General features: G+C 27.8%; 1 protein-coding gene across 2 annotated transcripts in view; it reads left to right on the top strand.

The window, feature by feature from the left end:
• LOC100199825 (AN1-type zinc finger protein 4) overlaps positions 1–13,714 on the top strand; it is a 43,265-nt gene extending 29,551 nt beyond the window's left edge. For both annotated transcript variants that reach the window (XM_065812949.1, XM_065812950.1), the window contains 6 exons: positions 1,640–1,697; positions 2,419–2,496; positions 2,707–2,738; positions 3,457–4,183; positions 7,803–7,951; positions 13,340–13,714. In XM_065812949.1, coding sequence (XP_065669021.1) covers positions 1,640–1,697; positions 2,419–2,496; positions 2,707–2,738; positions 3,457–4,183; positions 7,803–7,951; positions 13,340–13,475 — 1,180 coding nt within the window. In that variant the 3' untranslated portion in view covers positions 13,476–13,714. The remainder of the gene's footprint in view (positions 1–1,639; positions 1,698–2,418; positions 2,497–2,706; positions 2,739–3,456; positions 4,184–7,802; positions 7,952–13,339) is intronic.
• The last annotated feature ends 5,675 nt before the right edge of the window (positions 13,715–19,389 follow it).

Below are 19,389 nucleotides of genomic sequence, written 5' to 3'. Positions count from 1 at the left end.
TTCTAACCAGATTTTGTAAATCAACTCAAATCTATCCTTGTGTCTGTTTACTTTATTGCATTTTTTGTTAAAAGGTTTAGAAAAGAATTTGAACAACAGAGATTTCCGTAGCTTTATAAGCATCATGATCAATAACTGATTTAATGAAGTTGTTTTCCAAAGTGTGAATTTTTTTTTTTGTAATTTCTCTATTTTCATCATGGTTGGAAGAAAGTTTCAATTAAAAAATATTTTAAATTCTTTTAAAGTTTTAAATTTAAAGTATTCATATCAAAATTTTAAAGTATTCATATTATAAATATTTAAAAACATAGTTTATAATTTACTGAAATAAGTTAAAGTTATAGGGAAACATTCTTACCTAAAGTTATAGGGAAACATTCTTACCTAATAAAGTGGGATAGTAGAAATGGTATTATTTCAAATTTGTACCTACAAAACCTACAAAATTTAAATCGGCGCAACTTTGTGCAAAATATTTCTAATAAAAAGATCCAATATTGAATAAAAATCTCAACTCTGTATTGGAGAGACATGAGTGAAAAAAAGATCTCAAGCTTTTTATATATCTACTTATTACATTTTGTCATATTTTGTTTGTCACATTTAAATTTACAAAAAGAATCTTCAAAAAACATGCTTTTTTCATGCAAAAAACATGCAAAGTTTTCTAAAATAAACAGGTATGCTACTATTGTAACTTTTTCAATGAAAACTGTGCTAACTAGATGAATTCAATTTTATATATTTTTTCACTTTTTTTAAAAAAAGCTTTTTTTAAATGAACGAACTTTAGAACCTTCCAATGACTTATTTTTGTTGTTGTTGGGTTTGTGTTCTTTTAAAACTTACAAATTACTCATTTCTTTTGCTCAGTTTGCTAAAATTAAAAAAAAAAAAAATTTATTCAATCATTAATATAGATTTCTAATAAGAAAACATGCAGATTTGAACCTGTCTAGTGATGACTTTATGGTCCAAACAAAATTGCTATTATAAAAAACAAGAAAATAAAAACATTTTTTCAGAACAAAATAAAGCAGAAATTAGAATAAGCTGTTGCTTTTTTGTATTTGAAAATATCTTATCGTTGTAATAACTGTTCACATTGAATTTGCTTCGAAAAATTACTTAGTTTTTTCTCAGCTATTTAATTTTGAGATGACTGCATTCCCATTAAAAATTGCAAATCATTAAATGCAGTTTTTCATATATCATATGATAATTTGTAAGGTGTTAATTCTTCTAGCTGTTTACAAAAATATTTTTTAATGCTATTGCATTTAGCTTAATGTATATTTACTGTAGGATTAACAAGTTGTTTTTATAAGCAAATTGAAAAGCTGGAAGTTTAAAAAATTATACTCGTTTTCTCTGACAAATGCCAAGACATTCATAACCTATAAGAATTGATTTCTTTAAATACAATATTTCGGAAGTAAAGTGTAAAAGTTAAATCTAGTAATTAGATGTGTATGTTATATTAAAAATATATATTGATATATTTTTAATATAACATACACATAAGAATTATTGAATCTCAAATCTTTGCAGGAGATCAGAAATTGCTTTGTTTTTTTGAAGCCTTTAAAATCTTGTTTTAATTATTTAATTTTTTTTTCTACATTTTAAATTTTAGCACTACATCTCTATGTAATGTGGATGAAGATGAAAGAGATGATACTTCAACTTCCATGGTACCTATGTTTTATTTATATATAATCTGTATTTAACTTTGTAATGTAATCTTTATAATGATCACATATTTTTAAAATTGCGTAAAAGTGTGTATATTTTTTAACAATTATTGATTTTTTTCTGAAACCAAATGATTCACTTAAGCAGATGAAGTTGTCCTATTTTTAAGAATATATATCTTTAAAGTTTATCTAATAAGTTGTTCTACACCAAATCAACATGGTTATTTAAACATGTCATTCCCATATTTTTTAAAAATATCTTTGAACTCCCAATAGGTATATATTTAGAATTTTTTCTTATAAGTAAGAAACAAAAAAAATTTTGTTTTTTAAAAAATTTTAAAAAACAAATCTTTCAGACTCTTATTAACAAAATCTTCAGATAGTTATTGACCAAGTTCTCTGAGTAGCATAACCTTTTTGCTTCTGATATGATCAAACTGAAATTTGCATCATTTAGAGTTGGAGACTCAATTGCTATTTTAGCAACAAGAAGGAGGAATTTAACAGTCATAAAAAGTGTCAATTCTCAAAAAATTTTCAAAATTTTACTTTTAGTAATATATACAAATCCATTTCACAATATATTCCAGGCACTTTTTGTGATGCATTGTTAAACAAAGTTTCAGGAATTAAAAGATTGTAGAACTTCCCCACCCCTGTAGCTTACTTAACCATGTTGAAAACATTATAACAAAATTTTAATATTCTTTATTAGGCTAAACATGTTGAAAATGTAATAACAAAAGACAAAATGCATACTCTTCGCAAAAAGATTGAGTTATGTAAAAATAGTGTAAGATTTTAATTCTTTTTTTTTTTAAATATTTATAAAGATAATATTTCATCATCATGTTATTTTTTGAGTTTTTAATTATTTTTATCAAAACAATCCTTAAGATTTTGGTTCAGGTTTGTTGTTATATTTTTTAAATCAGAGTTTATTTATGACAATAATTTGAAACTTTAGCTGTCATGATAATAGTAGTTGAATGTTTTTTTTCAGAAAATATCACATGAACCACCAGTTAACCTAAGGTACTCTCGTTTTTTTGTAATCAATATATATATATATATATATATATATATATATATATATATATATATATATATATATATATATATATATATATATATATATATATATATATATATATATATATATATATATATATATATATATATATATATATATATGAAGGGCTTATTGTGAAACAATGACAAGCCACAAAAAAAAATATTAGAGAAAAATGACTTTTAAGTTTTATTTAAATCTATAAAATCAGTGCTTACAGTAAGATGATTTTATAATTATAGCTCCAATTTTAAGAATTTTGCCTTAATATCTTTTTGGCTATTAAATATACTATTTATGATTATAAAAATGATAATAACTCATTTTTGAAAAAAGTGTGGCTTGTCATTGTTTCACAATAAGCCCTTCTTATATATATATATATATATATATATATATATATATATATATATATATATATATATATATATATATATATATATATATATATATATATATATATATATATATATATATATATATATATATATATATATATAAATATATATATATATATATATAAATATATATATATATATATATATATATATATATATGTATATATATATATATATATATATATATATATATATATATATATATATATATATAAATGTATGTATATATTTATATATATAATTTTAAGTCAATAAAATAAGTTTGTTACTTTTTTATATTTAGAGTTGATAGTTTTTATAAACATCAGTCATTTAACCTACAGGCTGATCATGTAATTCTTACAAAACAAGAAAAATCAAATATCAATAGTACATCCAGCGAGCTAAATTTTTCATCAGATAAATTATGCAATAGCATAACAAGGTCTTCTTTTATAAAGCACCAACCATTACCTCCTGTTATGAAGCACCAGCCATTACCTTCTGTTATGAAGCACCAACCACTACCCTCTGTTAAAGCTAAAAGCAAATCTATGCTAAGTTGTGACACAACCTTTATTGATAAACGTAAAATTGATCCTAGTAATGTAGATCTTCTAAAAAACTACAGCCATAAGACCCAGAGGAACTATAGCCATGGGAGAACATCAAGTGAAAATGAAATTTCTCTGCCATTTCATAAACAGTATAATCATTTGCCCAGTTTGAATGAAAAAATAAGTTTACACAAAGATATTTCATGTGAGCGTTTTTCATCATCTGAATCTTCTAAACATGGTAGTGTATTGAAGTCTTTGAGCACTGTGAGTAAGACTGAAACTAGAGATTTTTTATATAGACCTAATAAGTCATCTCACAGTAGTATTACAACTCTAAATGATAATTTTTTTAAAGAAGATACAATTGATTTAGTAGATAATGAAAGCTACAAAGCCCTAGTGCAATGGATGCAACCTCAGTTAAAAGAAACAAAGAAACATTTACCTAGAGTACTTAATGCTGTTCAAAAGGTATAAACTTTTTGCATATACTTTCTTTTCAATAGAGAGTCAAATTTTTTCAGACATTAGACATAAATTAAACTGATTTTTTACTTTTTTAAAATGATAATTCACATAGGCATGGAATTATCATCAAGGTAAAAAAAAATTTCTTCAGAAAATTTTTGTACTAGGTCTTAGGTATATGCATGGAGATAATTTTCACAAATTTAAAAAAATATTTTGCGACATCCGAGAAAGTTATAGTCATTTTAACTTTTTTGTCAAAACCCTAAAATACTGAAAATATTTATTTTCTTTATTTTCAAAACAAAGGTTCCAAATTGATAAAACTTTAAAGTAAAATAGTTTTCTTGGCTTCCAGTCAAGGGAAATATAGCAATACTACCAAAACTTTATGGTTTTATGAAGGAAAAAAAAGTCAACTTTTATGTTTTTTAACGTTCTTAATTTTGCATTTGTCATTTCTGTGAAAATCCAGACTTGCAGTAGCGCATAAATATTTGTTGTCCTAATCTATTGTCACAATGCCTAACAAGACTTTATGCCTAACAAGACTTTTTCACAATGCCTAATAAGACTTTAGCATAATTTTCAGTGTTTTTCAAATACTGAAAATTGTGCTAAAGTATGTCTGGTTTGCTTTCAAAAAGAAACAGATATGGTGCCAGCTAGAAGAGACTCGATACTTCCAAGAGTTCCTTGAGAACTATAATCCCAATGAAAAGCATTAACTTTCTGCTATATGTGCTAGATGTAGACTAATTCTTAAGATTGAAAATGGGGAGAAAACAAATAATGATCTGCCTGGTCTTTTTGATTTTTCCAAAGTTGTTTTTACAACTCTGACAAAATCAAATCCTTTTTACTGTTCCTTTATTTATGAGGTTGTCCATTTTAATCCAATAGGAACAACCCAAGGATCAGCTACGGCTGTTCCTTTCCAAGTAGGAAGACCTCCAGTAGCAGCCAAAGATTTTTTACCACCTTTTGGGCCAGCTAAAGTGTGGTTATTGGCCAAGTTCTCCGAGTAGCAGAACTTATTGCTTCTGATGTGATCAAACTGAAATTTGCAGCATTTGGAGTTGGAGACTCAATTGCTATTTCAGCAACAAGAGGGAGGAATTTAAAAGTCATAAAAGTCAAAGCACTTGATTTATTCGAGAATTCTACAATAATGGACTTTGATGTTTCCAATGGTGATAAACAAAGTGAAAAGCTCAGCGTTCAGTTATTTTTTGTAATGACGTTTTTGGTTGAACACATTGCTGACCATGCAGATGATTGTATGATGAAAGTAGACATTGATGGAGGTGGTGGGTTTCTCAAGGTTTGTATGAATATATTGATAGTCAAAATTATGATCAATCAGGATCAATCAATCAAAATCAAGATCAGCTCATGATCTTGGCAATTTTTGAGTCTGTGAAAGAATCTTATGAGAACTTGAAGCAAATTTTTGAGTTGCTTTGTCTTGAAATTGTTGCTTTTACTGCAACTGTGGACATGAAACTTGCAAATACTTTTTTTGGATTAGGCTCAGCTGCATCTACATATCCCTGTCCTTAATGTGAAACTTCAAAGAAATATCTTGGAAACCAAAAAAAGACAGGGCATTTAAGGACACTTGGCAGGATTAGATCCAATACCAATAATTATAAGAAAGATCAGCAAGCTACAAAAGTTGCATGAACCTCCCTTCTTCATCTTCCAGATGAAAAAAAGTTCTTGATATTTTGCCAATCATGGAATTGCATATGGTTTTAGGAATTACCATCAGGTTATTTGATCATTTGATAACTATCCTTAGCAAATCCAATTCTTGTTCTTTGAAAGCTACTGACTGGTCAAACAAACTAAGCATCTAAGCTTGCAAATGCCAAAATTGAAAATGAAGGAGAAAAAACTTCTTCTTCCATTTAAAACATTTGATGCAATCAGACAGAAATGCTTTGGGAATGTCCTAGTTTCCTCTTATAGAGGTTCTATACTTTCTTTTGAGAGAGCATACAAAGCCCTTGGAATTTCAATTACACCTAAAGTTCATGCTGTCATCAAGCACATACCTGAGTTTATTGACAGGCTGAAAAGCATGATATTACCAAGCAAAGGCATCTTCAAGCTCTGCGAAAATTTTTTTAAAGAGGTCTTGGATTTTTGAGTGAGCAAGCATCAAAATCAGTTTATTCAGATTTCAACAGGCTATGGGAAACAGGTACTTACAAACGAACTTTAAAGTTAAAGAACCCTGTAAAAAAGATAATAGCAAATTTCCAAATTTTGATGTAAAGAATATAGAAAAATGTAGCCTTTTTTATTTAAAAATGTTGTGTTCTATAGTTTATTAATATAAAGAATAGCTTTAATAACTTGATGTGAATAAATAATATTATGTTAAAATAGAAAAAAATAAATTTACAATGAAGTTTTTTGGTAGTTTCTATTTTAAAATTATCTCTAGGTAACTAATGTTTAAGATGACTTTGTATTGTTCTTTGTATATGAGTCTGATTTGAATTATTAACAAAAATTGAAAAAAAAAAAATTAAAATTTTAAATAGTCCAGAACATTGTTTGCAAAATAAAGCAGCCGAAAAATATAGTATTTTCGAAAAATATAGTATTCTCAAGGATTTTGATAAAATCACTAAAATGACTATAACTTTCTCGGGTGTCGCAATAGATTTTTCAAAATTTTTAAAAACCATGTTCATGCATATACCTAAAATCTTGTACAAAAATTTTTTAGGGAATTTTTTTTTACTTTTTTGGTAATTCCGTGCTTATGTAAATTTTAAGCATTTAAGGAACATTCAACTCATTAATAGCACTATCGTTTTTTATATAATCAGATTTGTTTAGAATATTTTATATGGTGCATCACTCTTTAAAAAAAAACATAAATATAACATAAAATTTATGTTTTTAAAAATAACAAATTATTATACAGAATTTCATTAAAAACTAATTTTTGTACATACCTCAGAGATAATGTGTGTATAAAACGTATAATTTTTGTACATACCTCAGAGATAATGTGTGTATAAAACATAATTTGTGTACATACCTCAGAGATAATGTGTGTATAAAACATATAGAGCTGTCATAAAAATATTTGGGTAGTCAAATGTCAGCAAATATGGCTTATTTACAACAGTTAAAAGAGAGATAAATTATTAGCTTCATTAAATTACTTAAATTACTAGTATTATTGTGTTATTTGATTTACATTTTGTGACGTGCATATTCAACTAAAAATTTGTATATTTTTATTGAAAAATAATGGTTTTTCATCCATGTTTACTAATGTTCAAAATTTTTGATCAAGTATTTTTAGTTCTTTTAAGTGATTGTTTTAAGTTATGCTTTTTTATTTATATATCAATGAAAATATTTTGATTAGGTTTCTGATTAATAAAACTAGAAATTCATTACATGAGATATCAAAATAATATCTGAAGTGAGAAATACTAAAAATATTTGAATAATATGAAAATATAATTTTAAAATATCTGAATAAAATATAAAGTTCTATTTAGTTTTTTTTTGTTGTTGCATTTTTTACTTAATGTTTTATTTTAATGATTTAAAATTTGAGAAAACTAATTACTTTACCAAAATATTTTAGAATACATCAAAATCTGAAGTTCTTGAAAAAGTTTCATGTCTTCCTTCAATAAATGATAATTTGTGCACAACTCTTTCAACAAAAAAGAAAAGACTGAGGTGCATGGTTTGTTCAAAAAAGCTGGGCTTAGCAACTACTTATGAGTGTCGGTTAGTTTAATCCCAATTTTTTTTTTAATTCATTGGAAGGAAAAAGGCATGAACTTTCTGGTTAAATGCTCTTCTGCAGTGCACTGTGATAAAACCATTAGGTCTTATCAGAGCACTTTACAAAAAAAGTATCCTAAAGAATTCATTAAAATAAAAAATTTCTATATAATCTATTAAAATAAAAGAATCTTAAAACATTTATTAAAATATTTGTTGTAACACTAAATCTTTTTAAATCATCAGAGATTAGGAGGGAAACATTTTAAACTCATTATTTATAAGACATCAATTTTCTGTATATTACATATTTACAAAAAGGTCTGTTTTTACTTTAGTGTTTTTTACTTCATTTTTTTTTAAACTAATCAGGTTTATCACTATCAAAAAATTTTTTGATTATTAAAAACCTTATAAAGTTTATATTTACAATAAGTTTTTCAGATTGGTATTTACTAAAAGTATTTGAATGTTATATTTAAAAAAATTTGACACTTGATAATATTTTTTTGTAAAATAAATAATATTAATTATTTCAAAATTTTGTGTGATGGAATTTTTTAACATAAACTTCAACAATCATACTATTTGAAAAAAATGATATTAGAGAGTAAAATTTTATATAATTATAAACTTTATATAATATGCCTTGGAAATTGCAAGGTTTTGTGAATTAGAATTTATAGGAAAATACCCATTATGCGAATATGTGTTGATAACAAATTATGCACCTATTCCTGGATTTATCCATTTGTTTATTTTTTATCCATTTGTTTTAGCCTCATATTTGGTAAGATAAAATGGTTTGCTTATTACAATCCAGCTTTTATATGAATTAAGTAGCTGCATTTAAAATTTTAAATTTGAAGTCATCAATTAGTTTCTCTGACATTGAATAAGCATTATTTTGTCAGCAGTTTCTTATATAATTCTTGTTCAAATAGCTGTTTTACTTAAATTTTAATTTGGCTCACACAACTTTAAATTTACTATTTCAGAAACTGCAAAGACCAAAAATACCTTAAAGAATTAAGTTATTAATGCAGTAAAAAAGATATTAAGATTTTTCTTCACAGGCTCATCAGGTAGGCATAAAAGGTTAACTCTAGCAAAAAATGAAAGTTAGAGCTGATCCTAAATTAAAATTTTGCAGATTTTTTTTATTTTTAATGGAAACAAACTTTAAACTGACATAACTCCAACCCTCGGAATTAGGGTCGACATTTGGCAATGCTGACCTAACTGCTGACCTGAAAGTATTTGATGTCGGCAAAAATTTGCTGACCTTGTTTCTATGACCTTTGTATCAAATAATTTTTGCCAACCTGATGCCGACCTCAAAAAGATTAAGGTCGGCAAATTATTGCCGACCTCATTTTTCCTAATTCTGAGGGTTGTAACTCTGTTGTTTTTTTATGTTACAGATAGCTTAAAAAGACTCAATAGAAGAGAAAAAAACTTACAATTCAAAATTATAATCATTGTTTATATGTTTTTTAGATCAAATTTGTAAGTTGAACTAAAATGTAAAGAAGTATATATATTTTTTATTTATATCCTAACAAATGCTTACAAATATTTTCAATAGTTTAAAAGTATTATAGTTTTCTCATCAAATTTTCTCTGACAATAACTTTAATAAAATAGAAAAAAATAAAGAAGATTATAAAGACGCTTATGAAGAAAAAGTAAAGGAGATTAAAATTTATGAATAAAATCTTGTAATTTATATAGGTACAATTTCTTTATCTTTACCTACTATTAACTGACTATTATATTAAGTTTTTTTTTATGAGAAGGATTACTTTCAGAGACACTGAACCTCTTTCTTCTTTTTTTTTAAATTTATTTGCCCAAGGAAACAGAGAGAGCACATTACAACCAAAGAGTTGACACACTACATTCAAAGAGTTGACTTACTGCAGTCAAAGAGACTGCTAAATTTTTTTTGTTTTTTTTTTGTTTTTATTTGCAACTCTCTCATATTCTATATTGCAACTCAACCCTAAACTCTAAAAAACAAACTTTTAACAAGGTTGCTGTACAAAAAAGCAGGTTGAGCACATATTCATGTAATGACATTGATGTTGAGCCTATCTTTAACATAATATTTTATGACATCAGTGATTTTGTAATCATAATATGGATTAAACGTCATTTCAAAAAAGCTCTCAGTCAATAAAAATAAAATAAATCATCTTATTAAGATCATGAACTATGTTACTAATATGTTACTAGTATGTTAATAAGTATGTTAATAAGTAACCTATTTCAAATCTTAATACACTCATGGCACTCCAGCGGTGGTACAGGTATCATGTATTTTAATGACCTTAGAACTTTCTGACAATTAGTCCATATAGTCCTTTAACATAATAATTTAATAATTTTTCTTATCTACTATTCTTAATTACTACTCTTGATACCCGTGTGATAAGATATTCATAGTGATGCAGCTCTGGTAGAGATATAGCAACTAAGACCGAGCCTATGCTCTCATCAAGAAGACATGGATTAATGATATTGAAAAAGCTCTGCATTAGCAATTACCAAAAAGCCCTGCATTAACAAATTGTTGATACTGATGGGCTAAACTCCAAAAGATTCCGAGTTCTCCTATTGTGTCTTTTGCACCAATTCAATAGATGTGTTTCCATCATGTGCAGATGGTTCTAGCATGATATTGATAAGATCTGAAGCTAGGAATTATTTTTACTTTTGCTGTTTGAAAAGGAGTATAGTTTGGGATAAATTGTAGCTGCTTTTTTTAACATGTTGGACAATACCTAGTAATGCAACTTTATTTACTTTTTTTTCAGTTCCTTAGTTAATCCTCAAGTTGTTCTGAATAAAAAAGATTCATAACATTCTTAATTGACTCTTGGCCCCTGTCAATGCTGAATCTCACAGTTGCAATATCTCTTTATTTTGATATTTCATCAAAACACTTTATCTTCAACATATATGCTACATCTTTTTGAACTTCTGTATGGTTAGCTCCTGCTAAAATGATTTTTGCTGGAATTAATAGGAGTGGTCTAGTGAATAAGATCACCTTATGCTTTACATTACTCTCAAATCCTGATCGACCAACATCTTTTCTTATTTCGGTCAACATGCTTTTAGTTACATATTCAGAAAGATTTTGTTAAATGATCATGGTTTTTTTTAATTTGAAAATAAAGAATAGAGTTAAAGAACAAGGAAATGGTTGACAGAAGACTTGAAAAGTTTAATATGATATGAGTCATTATTTTGAAAGGATGAAGATGGGAGAGAGTTCCTAAGGGGGAAAAAATAAATCGAATAAAAGTTTTTAGAGCATGAAAAAATAGATTTAGTAAAAGGATGCAATGTTGCTGAATGACAAGTCAAGAATGTGTTTTTGTTAATGGAATTAGATATAAAAGCTTTATTCAGCATGGACTATGATAGCATTTGTAGAAAAAAGACAGATGCAATCTTATAATGATGGGAGAGTTGCTCAAGTTTAGCAAATAAAGCAGCTCCAACTATTTTACAATGCGTTTTTGGACTTTGCTAGAATAGAAAGAGCATCATTAGAAGAACCAGCCCAAATATGACAACAGTATTGCATACATGAACAAATTTTGATTTTTTGAGGCTGAGAATGGAATCAGGAGTAAGATAAAGGCAACCAAGATAAAGAGAAGCAATCTTAGCAGATGCTAACTTTGCAATGGATTGTATATATGGTTTCCATGAGAAACCAGTAGTGAATGATAATCCAAGAAAAAGTAAAGAATAGGATTAAGTGAGTAGGTTGCCATTCATTATTAATAGGGACTTCAACAATATTGCAATAGTTGTTTGCAGTAAATAACTGAGTTTTTTGGATTTAAAATTCACAAGCTACTGCAACCCCAAGCTGTTACAGAAGAGAGATCAGATTCAAAGTCGGCTGCCTGTTCCAAGGAATTGTAAAGAAAAGACTTTTTGTATAGACAGGAGTATAAAGTTGAGTTTTTAGCAAATAGAGTCACTTTTGATGTAAGATTGTCAGGAAGATCATTGATATAGATAAGAAATAATACAGTACCAAGAATAGATTTTTGATGTACCCCAGAAGTTACTGGAAATGAAAAAGAGTGTTGGTCTTCGAGGATGGTTTTAATTCTGCAGTTAGAAAAAAAATTATTTAATATTCTTTTGATATTAAATACTGTTTCTGAACTAATATTTTTGGAGAGATACTCTCTCTAAGGTGTGCATGTATGTACACCTTGGAGAGATATTCCACTTGTTTATAGTTTAACTTTATCTTTTTTTTCATCAACAGTAATTAGTTTTTGAGACTTTGATGTTACTAACTGAGAGAATTTAAGATCTATTGACATAAAACAGTTTTCTCTATGTTTTTACAATTGATTTTCTATTGCAGGAGTGTCCAATACCTTTTCCTACATATCGAAAAGAATCTCCACACATTGCGGTATTAGTATTAGAGCTTGAAGTTGAACTGTTTTTATTTTCTTGTAGTAAGATTGAGAGAATGTAGTCGATTAAATTTAGCTTTATATTACTTCTAGTATCATTTCCTAGGCTACAAATAGGACACTTACATAATTCAGACACTACTTTGATTCTGCCAAGCATTGAAATAGTAAATCTTTCCCTTGACCGAGTAATTTAATTTTTTACAGTTTACCCCATCTGTAAAAAAAATGTATACTTTGCATTTAAGAAAATGATATTAGTTAGACAAAAATTGATAGATTTAAAATGGAGGATAAAAAAGATAAATACCTCTTTCTTGTAGATTGTAACCTTTTTGGACACAGTCTAGTGCAAAAAGAGTACACTTAAACATCAAAACCTCCATCTATAGGCTTTCCTACTAGATATTTAAAGCGATCTGAACTGGTTTTTGTAGGTTTATACATTGTTTATTCTTGTTACAAGATCCAAAACAGGCCTTTTTTTGTACTCCAGGTTTCTTATCTAATTCATTTTTTGAATGATCTCTGAAAATTTTATTTTTCCTAATAAAATACAGAAGCAAATAAAGTTTTAAATATAATAAAATATTCTTAAAATAAATGCATTATCATTATTTTACATTTTTGGGCTATTTTTTGCAAAGTTATGGTGGTATAGAGTTAATGACCATTAAAAATAAAAAAACTCGCAAAATTTTAATTTAGGAGCGGTTCCGATTTTAACTTTTAGCTAGAGTTATCCTATTATTTCCAATTTTATGAAGTAAAAACCCAGGTGCTTTTAACCTTTCCTAGAACACTGAACGCCATTCTACCCACTGTATACAATCATAAGTTTTCAACAAACACTTGAGTTTTAGAATAAAATACAATGTTTTTTAGTATTAATTTGTATCTTACTTCGTTTTTATATTTACTTTTTATAATCTAGATGTTCTCAAAAATTTTGCTCCGTTCATCGATATCCAGAAACGCACACATGCTCCTTTGATTATAAATTGGACGGCCGAAAGTTGCTGGAAAAAAACAATCCAATCGTTGTTGCGCCTAAACTACCTAAAATATAAATATTTTCCATTTTTCTTATTTTTATACCATTATTATTTTTTAATGCATCGATATCTTTCTTTTCTATGTTTTTGTAACCGCATTTAAACTTCTGGTTATAAATAGAATAAATTCATTTTTTTTTTGGATTTTTGGTGCTGAAATTTTTTTTACCTTTTGTTTTTTTGTAAAATTTCTTTTTAGCTCGAATAACGCTTGTAAAGTATGTGTTATTTTTATAAAACAAAAACTTATGAAACCTTTCAGTTACTTGAAAAACTTAGACAGAATGGCTAAATCGTTGTTATGTAAAAAAAAATCAAAACTATAATATTAATTTTAGTGCAAACGGTAATCTTATTAAACAAATTTGTTATTAATGATATTCAAGAATCCAATATTTCGTTGTGAGTTTAATTGTTAAAAATATTGCTCGTTTTCTGGACTTCTCGTAGAAGCTATTGTTACGTGACAAGCTAGAACCCCAAAGTAAGCCATCTTATTAAAGTAAAAAGACGATGAAAAAAAACATATTTTTTTTAATGAAAATCATAACAATAAGATATAAAAATAAATATTTAGCATTTAAAAAACAAATTAGTAGAAATAATCGAATTTCTGTCTAGTTTATTGTATTTTAGTTAATGGCCTTTCAAAATAAAATAACCCAAAGTTCATTGCCAATAAACTCAGAGTCTTATTTGAAGTTTGCTTTGATATCTTTAGTGAGCAATCAAGTTTGCGTTAAACTAGACAACGGACAATTAATTTTATATACTTTATGTTTTCTGATCTTAATATAATAGTATTTGTCAAATAATCGTCTTTCAAAAGAGAATTAAAAAAGTCCAGCATTTCGAAGTTTCATTATGCATGAAAGATGCATAATGAAACAAAATTTTTACAAACCTTTACTATGGCCTTTGCGACAAACATATTTTAGCAATAAATAACTAGATAGGGTGCGGTTTTAAGTAATGGAAACTTTTAAACAATAAAAAATGCAAGTAAAATGAATTCTATTTATTGCTAGAGAATCTTTTACAATAAATAATATAAAAAACTAAATCTTTTCTGGTAAGATGCTTAATGTAAAACTGTTGCAATTTTCTTCTTTTTGCGGTAGGGGAGAGTGTGTATGAAAGAGCCAGTTTTAAAATGGCGTGAAAAAAACTTAATTGTAATAACTTTTTTTTTTTTTAATTCAATAATTACATTATTGGGTAATATTTTAAAACTAAAATAAATCGGATAACAATGCTAATAATATATCATACACCTGTTTTAAAAAAAAAAAGAAAACAGCTCTTTCATAACATTGTGTCAATGAAAGAGCCACCTCTGTACCATGAATAAGCCGTAACTTTTTTTTGAACACTATTTAAGTCTTTTAAAAATATTAAACTGTTAAATAGACTTCTAAAAATCAGATTGGACAAAAAGTTTTATAACTCTATGATAATCAATGATAAAAGAAATGATAAAACAGCTTTAATAATAGTTTTACAAATTATGAGAATGAGAATAATAAAATAACATAATTATAAAAATACATAATAATATAATAAATACATAATAGAATATAATAAAATGAATCAAACAATACAAAAAAAGTTTTAAAAAATTATTTAAACTTTAAAAAAAAATAAAAGACTTTTTCAGATCTTTGACTTTTAAAAACTTTATTAAATATTATTTTAAATTCAAACGGAGCTATGTTTTACAACTTCAGGAAAGGTCATTAAAACGATGAATAAGCTCAATGAAGCATTGCGAAAAATATAAGAAGTCGTTAAAGCGCAAAACGATTATTTAGTATAAAAAAAGGTAAATAAAAAAGTCGGCTTATTCAGAGCATAAACAGTCGGCTCTTTCAAAAAATTGTTCGGTCAAATACATAACCTTAAATTAAACAATTTTGACAAAAGCTTTAATCTAATATTTTTTGTGTAAATGAAGGGCAAGTATATATATAAAAACAGTGCCGGTTTTAGCACTACCAGCGCCCTGGGCGAGATTTCTACGGCGCCCCTAGCTCAATTTAACCCCATTCAAAAAAAAGGCAAAGGGTAAAAAAACCAATTAGTTTCGCCCCTTTATATTCGGCGCCCTGGGCCATCGCCCAACCAGGCCCTACCCTAACACCGCCACTGTATAAGAATGCAGCATGTTTCTTTTATCAAATAAAACATTACATTTAATCTTAAAAATAAATAAGTAAACCACCAAAAAATTACTTTTCATTTTCAAAATCTTTAGTGCTCCCTTACGACGCTATTTATTTTAGTAGAACTGTACATTTTTTGTGTGTTACATGTATCCAGTGTTGTCACACAATGAGTTAAATACAATAAGGATCGAATGCCAGTAAGTTAGAAATAATGGTATTGGCTCCTTCAAAACCTGGCTCTTTCATACACACTCTCCCCTACAGCACAGATTGCAGAAGGTATTTTTAAATTTTCTTTTAATCGATTCCAAAATTTGTTTTTTCTTACTTTAAAGTTTAACCTTTTTATCTCTTCATTCAACTCCTCCAATGAGTCTATTGGCTTCGTAATTATTTCTGCTTCAATTGTGCCTTCTTGTAAATCCAAGCAATCAATATTCTTTTTTTGATTTTATTTGATCAGCGTAAACTCTTTACTCAACTCTTCAAATATCGGATACTGAAATTCTAATGATCATTTAATTATTGCAACATTTTAAATTTGAAAATAAATTTTGGTCAATAACTCATTAATACTTATGGTCAATAACTCATTAATACTGACATTACCTTTTATTTTAATACTTAAAAATAAAATAATTAATTTAAAAAATGTTTCAATTTAAATGTAATAAAGTTAAAAAAAGTACAATTAAAAAACAAACAAAAAAGAAACACAATATTACAAGGTTGTTTTAAATACACACGACAATCTTACAAAATTGTTTTATACAAATTTTTAAAGTTACAATTTTAAAGTATTTAAAAAGTCTTTTTTTTTTTCTATTTTTTTATTCTTTACTACATGATTTAAATTACAAATGTTTAAGATACAAATATAAAAGAGAGTAATTGCAAGTGAAAAAGTTATAAATAAATATAAAGGACGCGGACTTTATAAAGACCATCTCATACTCTATAAAGACCATCAGGTCTTGTCACAGAGAACCGCTGTTGAAACTTAGAGATTTGTTTCGTTATGGTTTTAAGTTACTTGCTTAAAGGTGCTTGCAACAAACTTACATAACCTTCTAAACCACTGTCTCATGCGACGTTTGTCTTCATTCTTCATTCAATGATTAGTTGATATTTGAATTTAGTTTTTCTACTTCATTTTCTACTACTAATTTCTCCATGAGATACATGTTTTTTTTAAAAGTATATATACAAGGTCAACAATAAATTATAACTAATTAGGATGTTAGTTTTTTTGTTTTATAGTATTGATCTTTAAATGTGTTGATAAATATTGATCTTTTTAAACAAATACTTGTAATGTAATTACATGTTCTTTCTTCGTCTGTAATAAAATTGACTCTTCTGTAATTCATCTGCACAATGCTAATCTTTTCGTATAAAAATTTATGAATATGCACATACACATACAAACACAGACATATATACACATACTACATATACACGTATTCATATATACATACACACATACATAGATACATACATTTAGTTTTAGTTTATTTCGTCAATTTGCACACATTTTACAATGTTATCCTTAAGATCTAATAAATATATATATAAATACAATCTGACTGGGGCAATTAGAAAACAAAATATCTTATCATCAAGCCCCTTCGTGAAATAGAGAAAAATATAATTTTACAAGTTCTAATATTATACAAAATTGTGAATTTAAAATGTTTAAAAAGAAATGAAACAAATGAAAAAATTAAAAATTAAAAAGTTTAAAAAAAACTTATAATGTTTGCAAAAAAGAAAAAATCTTTTAAATAAAAAAAAAAGACCAGACTTAGGTGAAATGAAACAAACTTTTTTGGTTTGTTTCATTTCACTTAAGTCTGGTCCGTGTCAACGTCACGGAAGTTTTTTAATAATTAAAGGAAGTATCCAGAAGTTTCCAGAAGCATGCAGAAGCTTCCAGAAGTTTCCAGGAGAAGCATCTGGAAGCATCCAGTAGCATCCAGAAATATCCAGAAATATTCAGAAGCATCCAGACGCATCTAGAAGCTTCCAGAAGCATCGAAAAGAAACATCTAGAATCTTCCAGAACAGGTTCACACAGGTTCATTTTACTATATAAGAGACATGTAAATCGACATGTAATTCAGTCAGTATATATAAGTCAATCAGTCAGTATTATCAAGACAGTTTATCAAAAAGAGTTTTATCAAAGTGTTTTATCGAAGAACATCAATACAAGAAGTGAAATACAACAAGTGTTTCATTACATCAATACAGTCCACATCCATCCAAGACGTTGTGTTCCACAGAGCATTATTGTATCATCACAAGGTAAATGTAACACGGTAAGCCTTGAGAAGCGTGATTATTTATTTTTATTATTTTTATGACTTCAAATGCAAAAATGGCTCCCTACAGACTTGGATTGGAACTAAGAAAGAAAATTATTGGCGATTACGTAAGTGGAATGTCACAAAAAAGTATTTGTGATAAATATTGCGTGAAAAAATGGACCGTATCAAGACTATGTTCCCAATATCTTTCTACGGGGAAGTTGGCAGCAGATAACAAAGGTGGAAGACCGCGTTCCACCACTTCTAGAGAGGATTCGATGATCGTCAGATTCGTCAAGAAGGATCCCTGGATATCATCAGTCGAGATACAAAAGCAATTAGAGCTGCCTGTATCGGACCGAACAATCAGACGACGTGCTGTTGAAGCCGGATTGTTTTCTCGACGCCCTGCAAAGAAACCGCTGATTTCACTAAAAAACCAGAAGAAAAGACTCCAGTTTGCTACATCTCATATTGACTGGAATGTGCAGAAATGGCGAACTGTCCTGTTCAGTGATGAATCGAAGTTTAACATCATTGGGAGCGATGATATTTGCTGTGTACGTCGACCGGCCGGAAACGCCTCGATTTACGTTACTGCCATAAGACCGTGAAGCATGGGAGAGGCAATGTAATGGTCTGGGGGTGTTTTTCTGCAAACGGTCTAGGTCCAATACATCGAAACGATGGAATAATGGACCATTTCATGTATAAAAATATCCTGAAAGATGTTATGTTACCTCATGCTGAATGGAATATGCCAATAAAATGGGTATTTTAGCAAGACAACGATCCGAAACACACTGCAAAAGTAGTCAAGCAGTGGTTTCAAGACAACCACCTATCGGTGATGGATTGTCCGCCTCAATCTCCGGATCTCAAACCCTATCGAGAACCTGTGGGAGATCGTCAACCGCAGATTTAATTGTGAAGGTGTTCGTAATAAGGATCAACTGTTTGAACAAATACAAAAGGCCTGGGCAGCGATTCCACAAAGTTTCATTAATCACCTGATCGAATCTATGCCTCGAGGATGCAAGGCTGTGATCGACAACAAAGGATTCGCCACGAAATATTGATAGCGAAATACAGCTTGATCAACATTTTGTCGAGTTTCACTTGTTTTGTCCAGAAGGAAATCAACTTTTTTTAATACTTTTGATTAATTTATTAATTTTCGTGTACAAATAATAAACTTTGTGATGAATAAAACTTGAAGAACTTTGTCTCTAACAGTTACATAGTTATTTCTCTAAATTGAAAAAATGTAGCACTTTTATATAAAGAATTTATATAAAAGTGCTGCATTTTATATTAAATTAGCAATATTTGGTTGCACTCGTTTTGTCCGATAATGTACATACATACATACCTACCTACCTGCCTACCTACCTACCTACCTACATACATACACAGAGCCGTAGCCACAATTTTGATGTTGAGGGGGCCTGGGGT

This window comes from Hydra vulgaris, chromosome 12, assembly GCF_038396675.1.
Source record: "Hydra vulgaris chromosome 12, alternate assembly HydraT2T_AEP".
NCBI classification, from domain to species: Eukaryota; Metazoa; Cnidaria; class Hydrozoa; order Anthoathecata; family Hydridae; genus Hydra; species Hydra vulgaris.
Note: the sequence above shows the minus strand (reverse complement) of the source record. Positions and strands in the feature narration are given on the sequence as shown.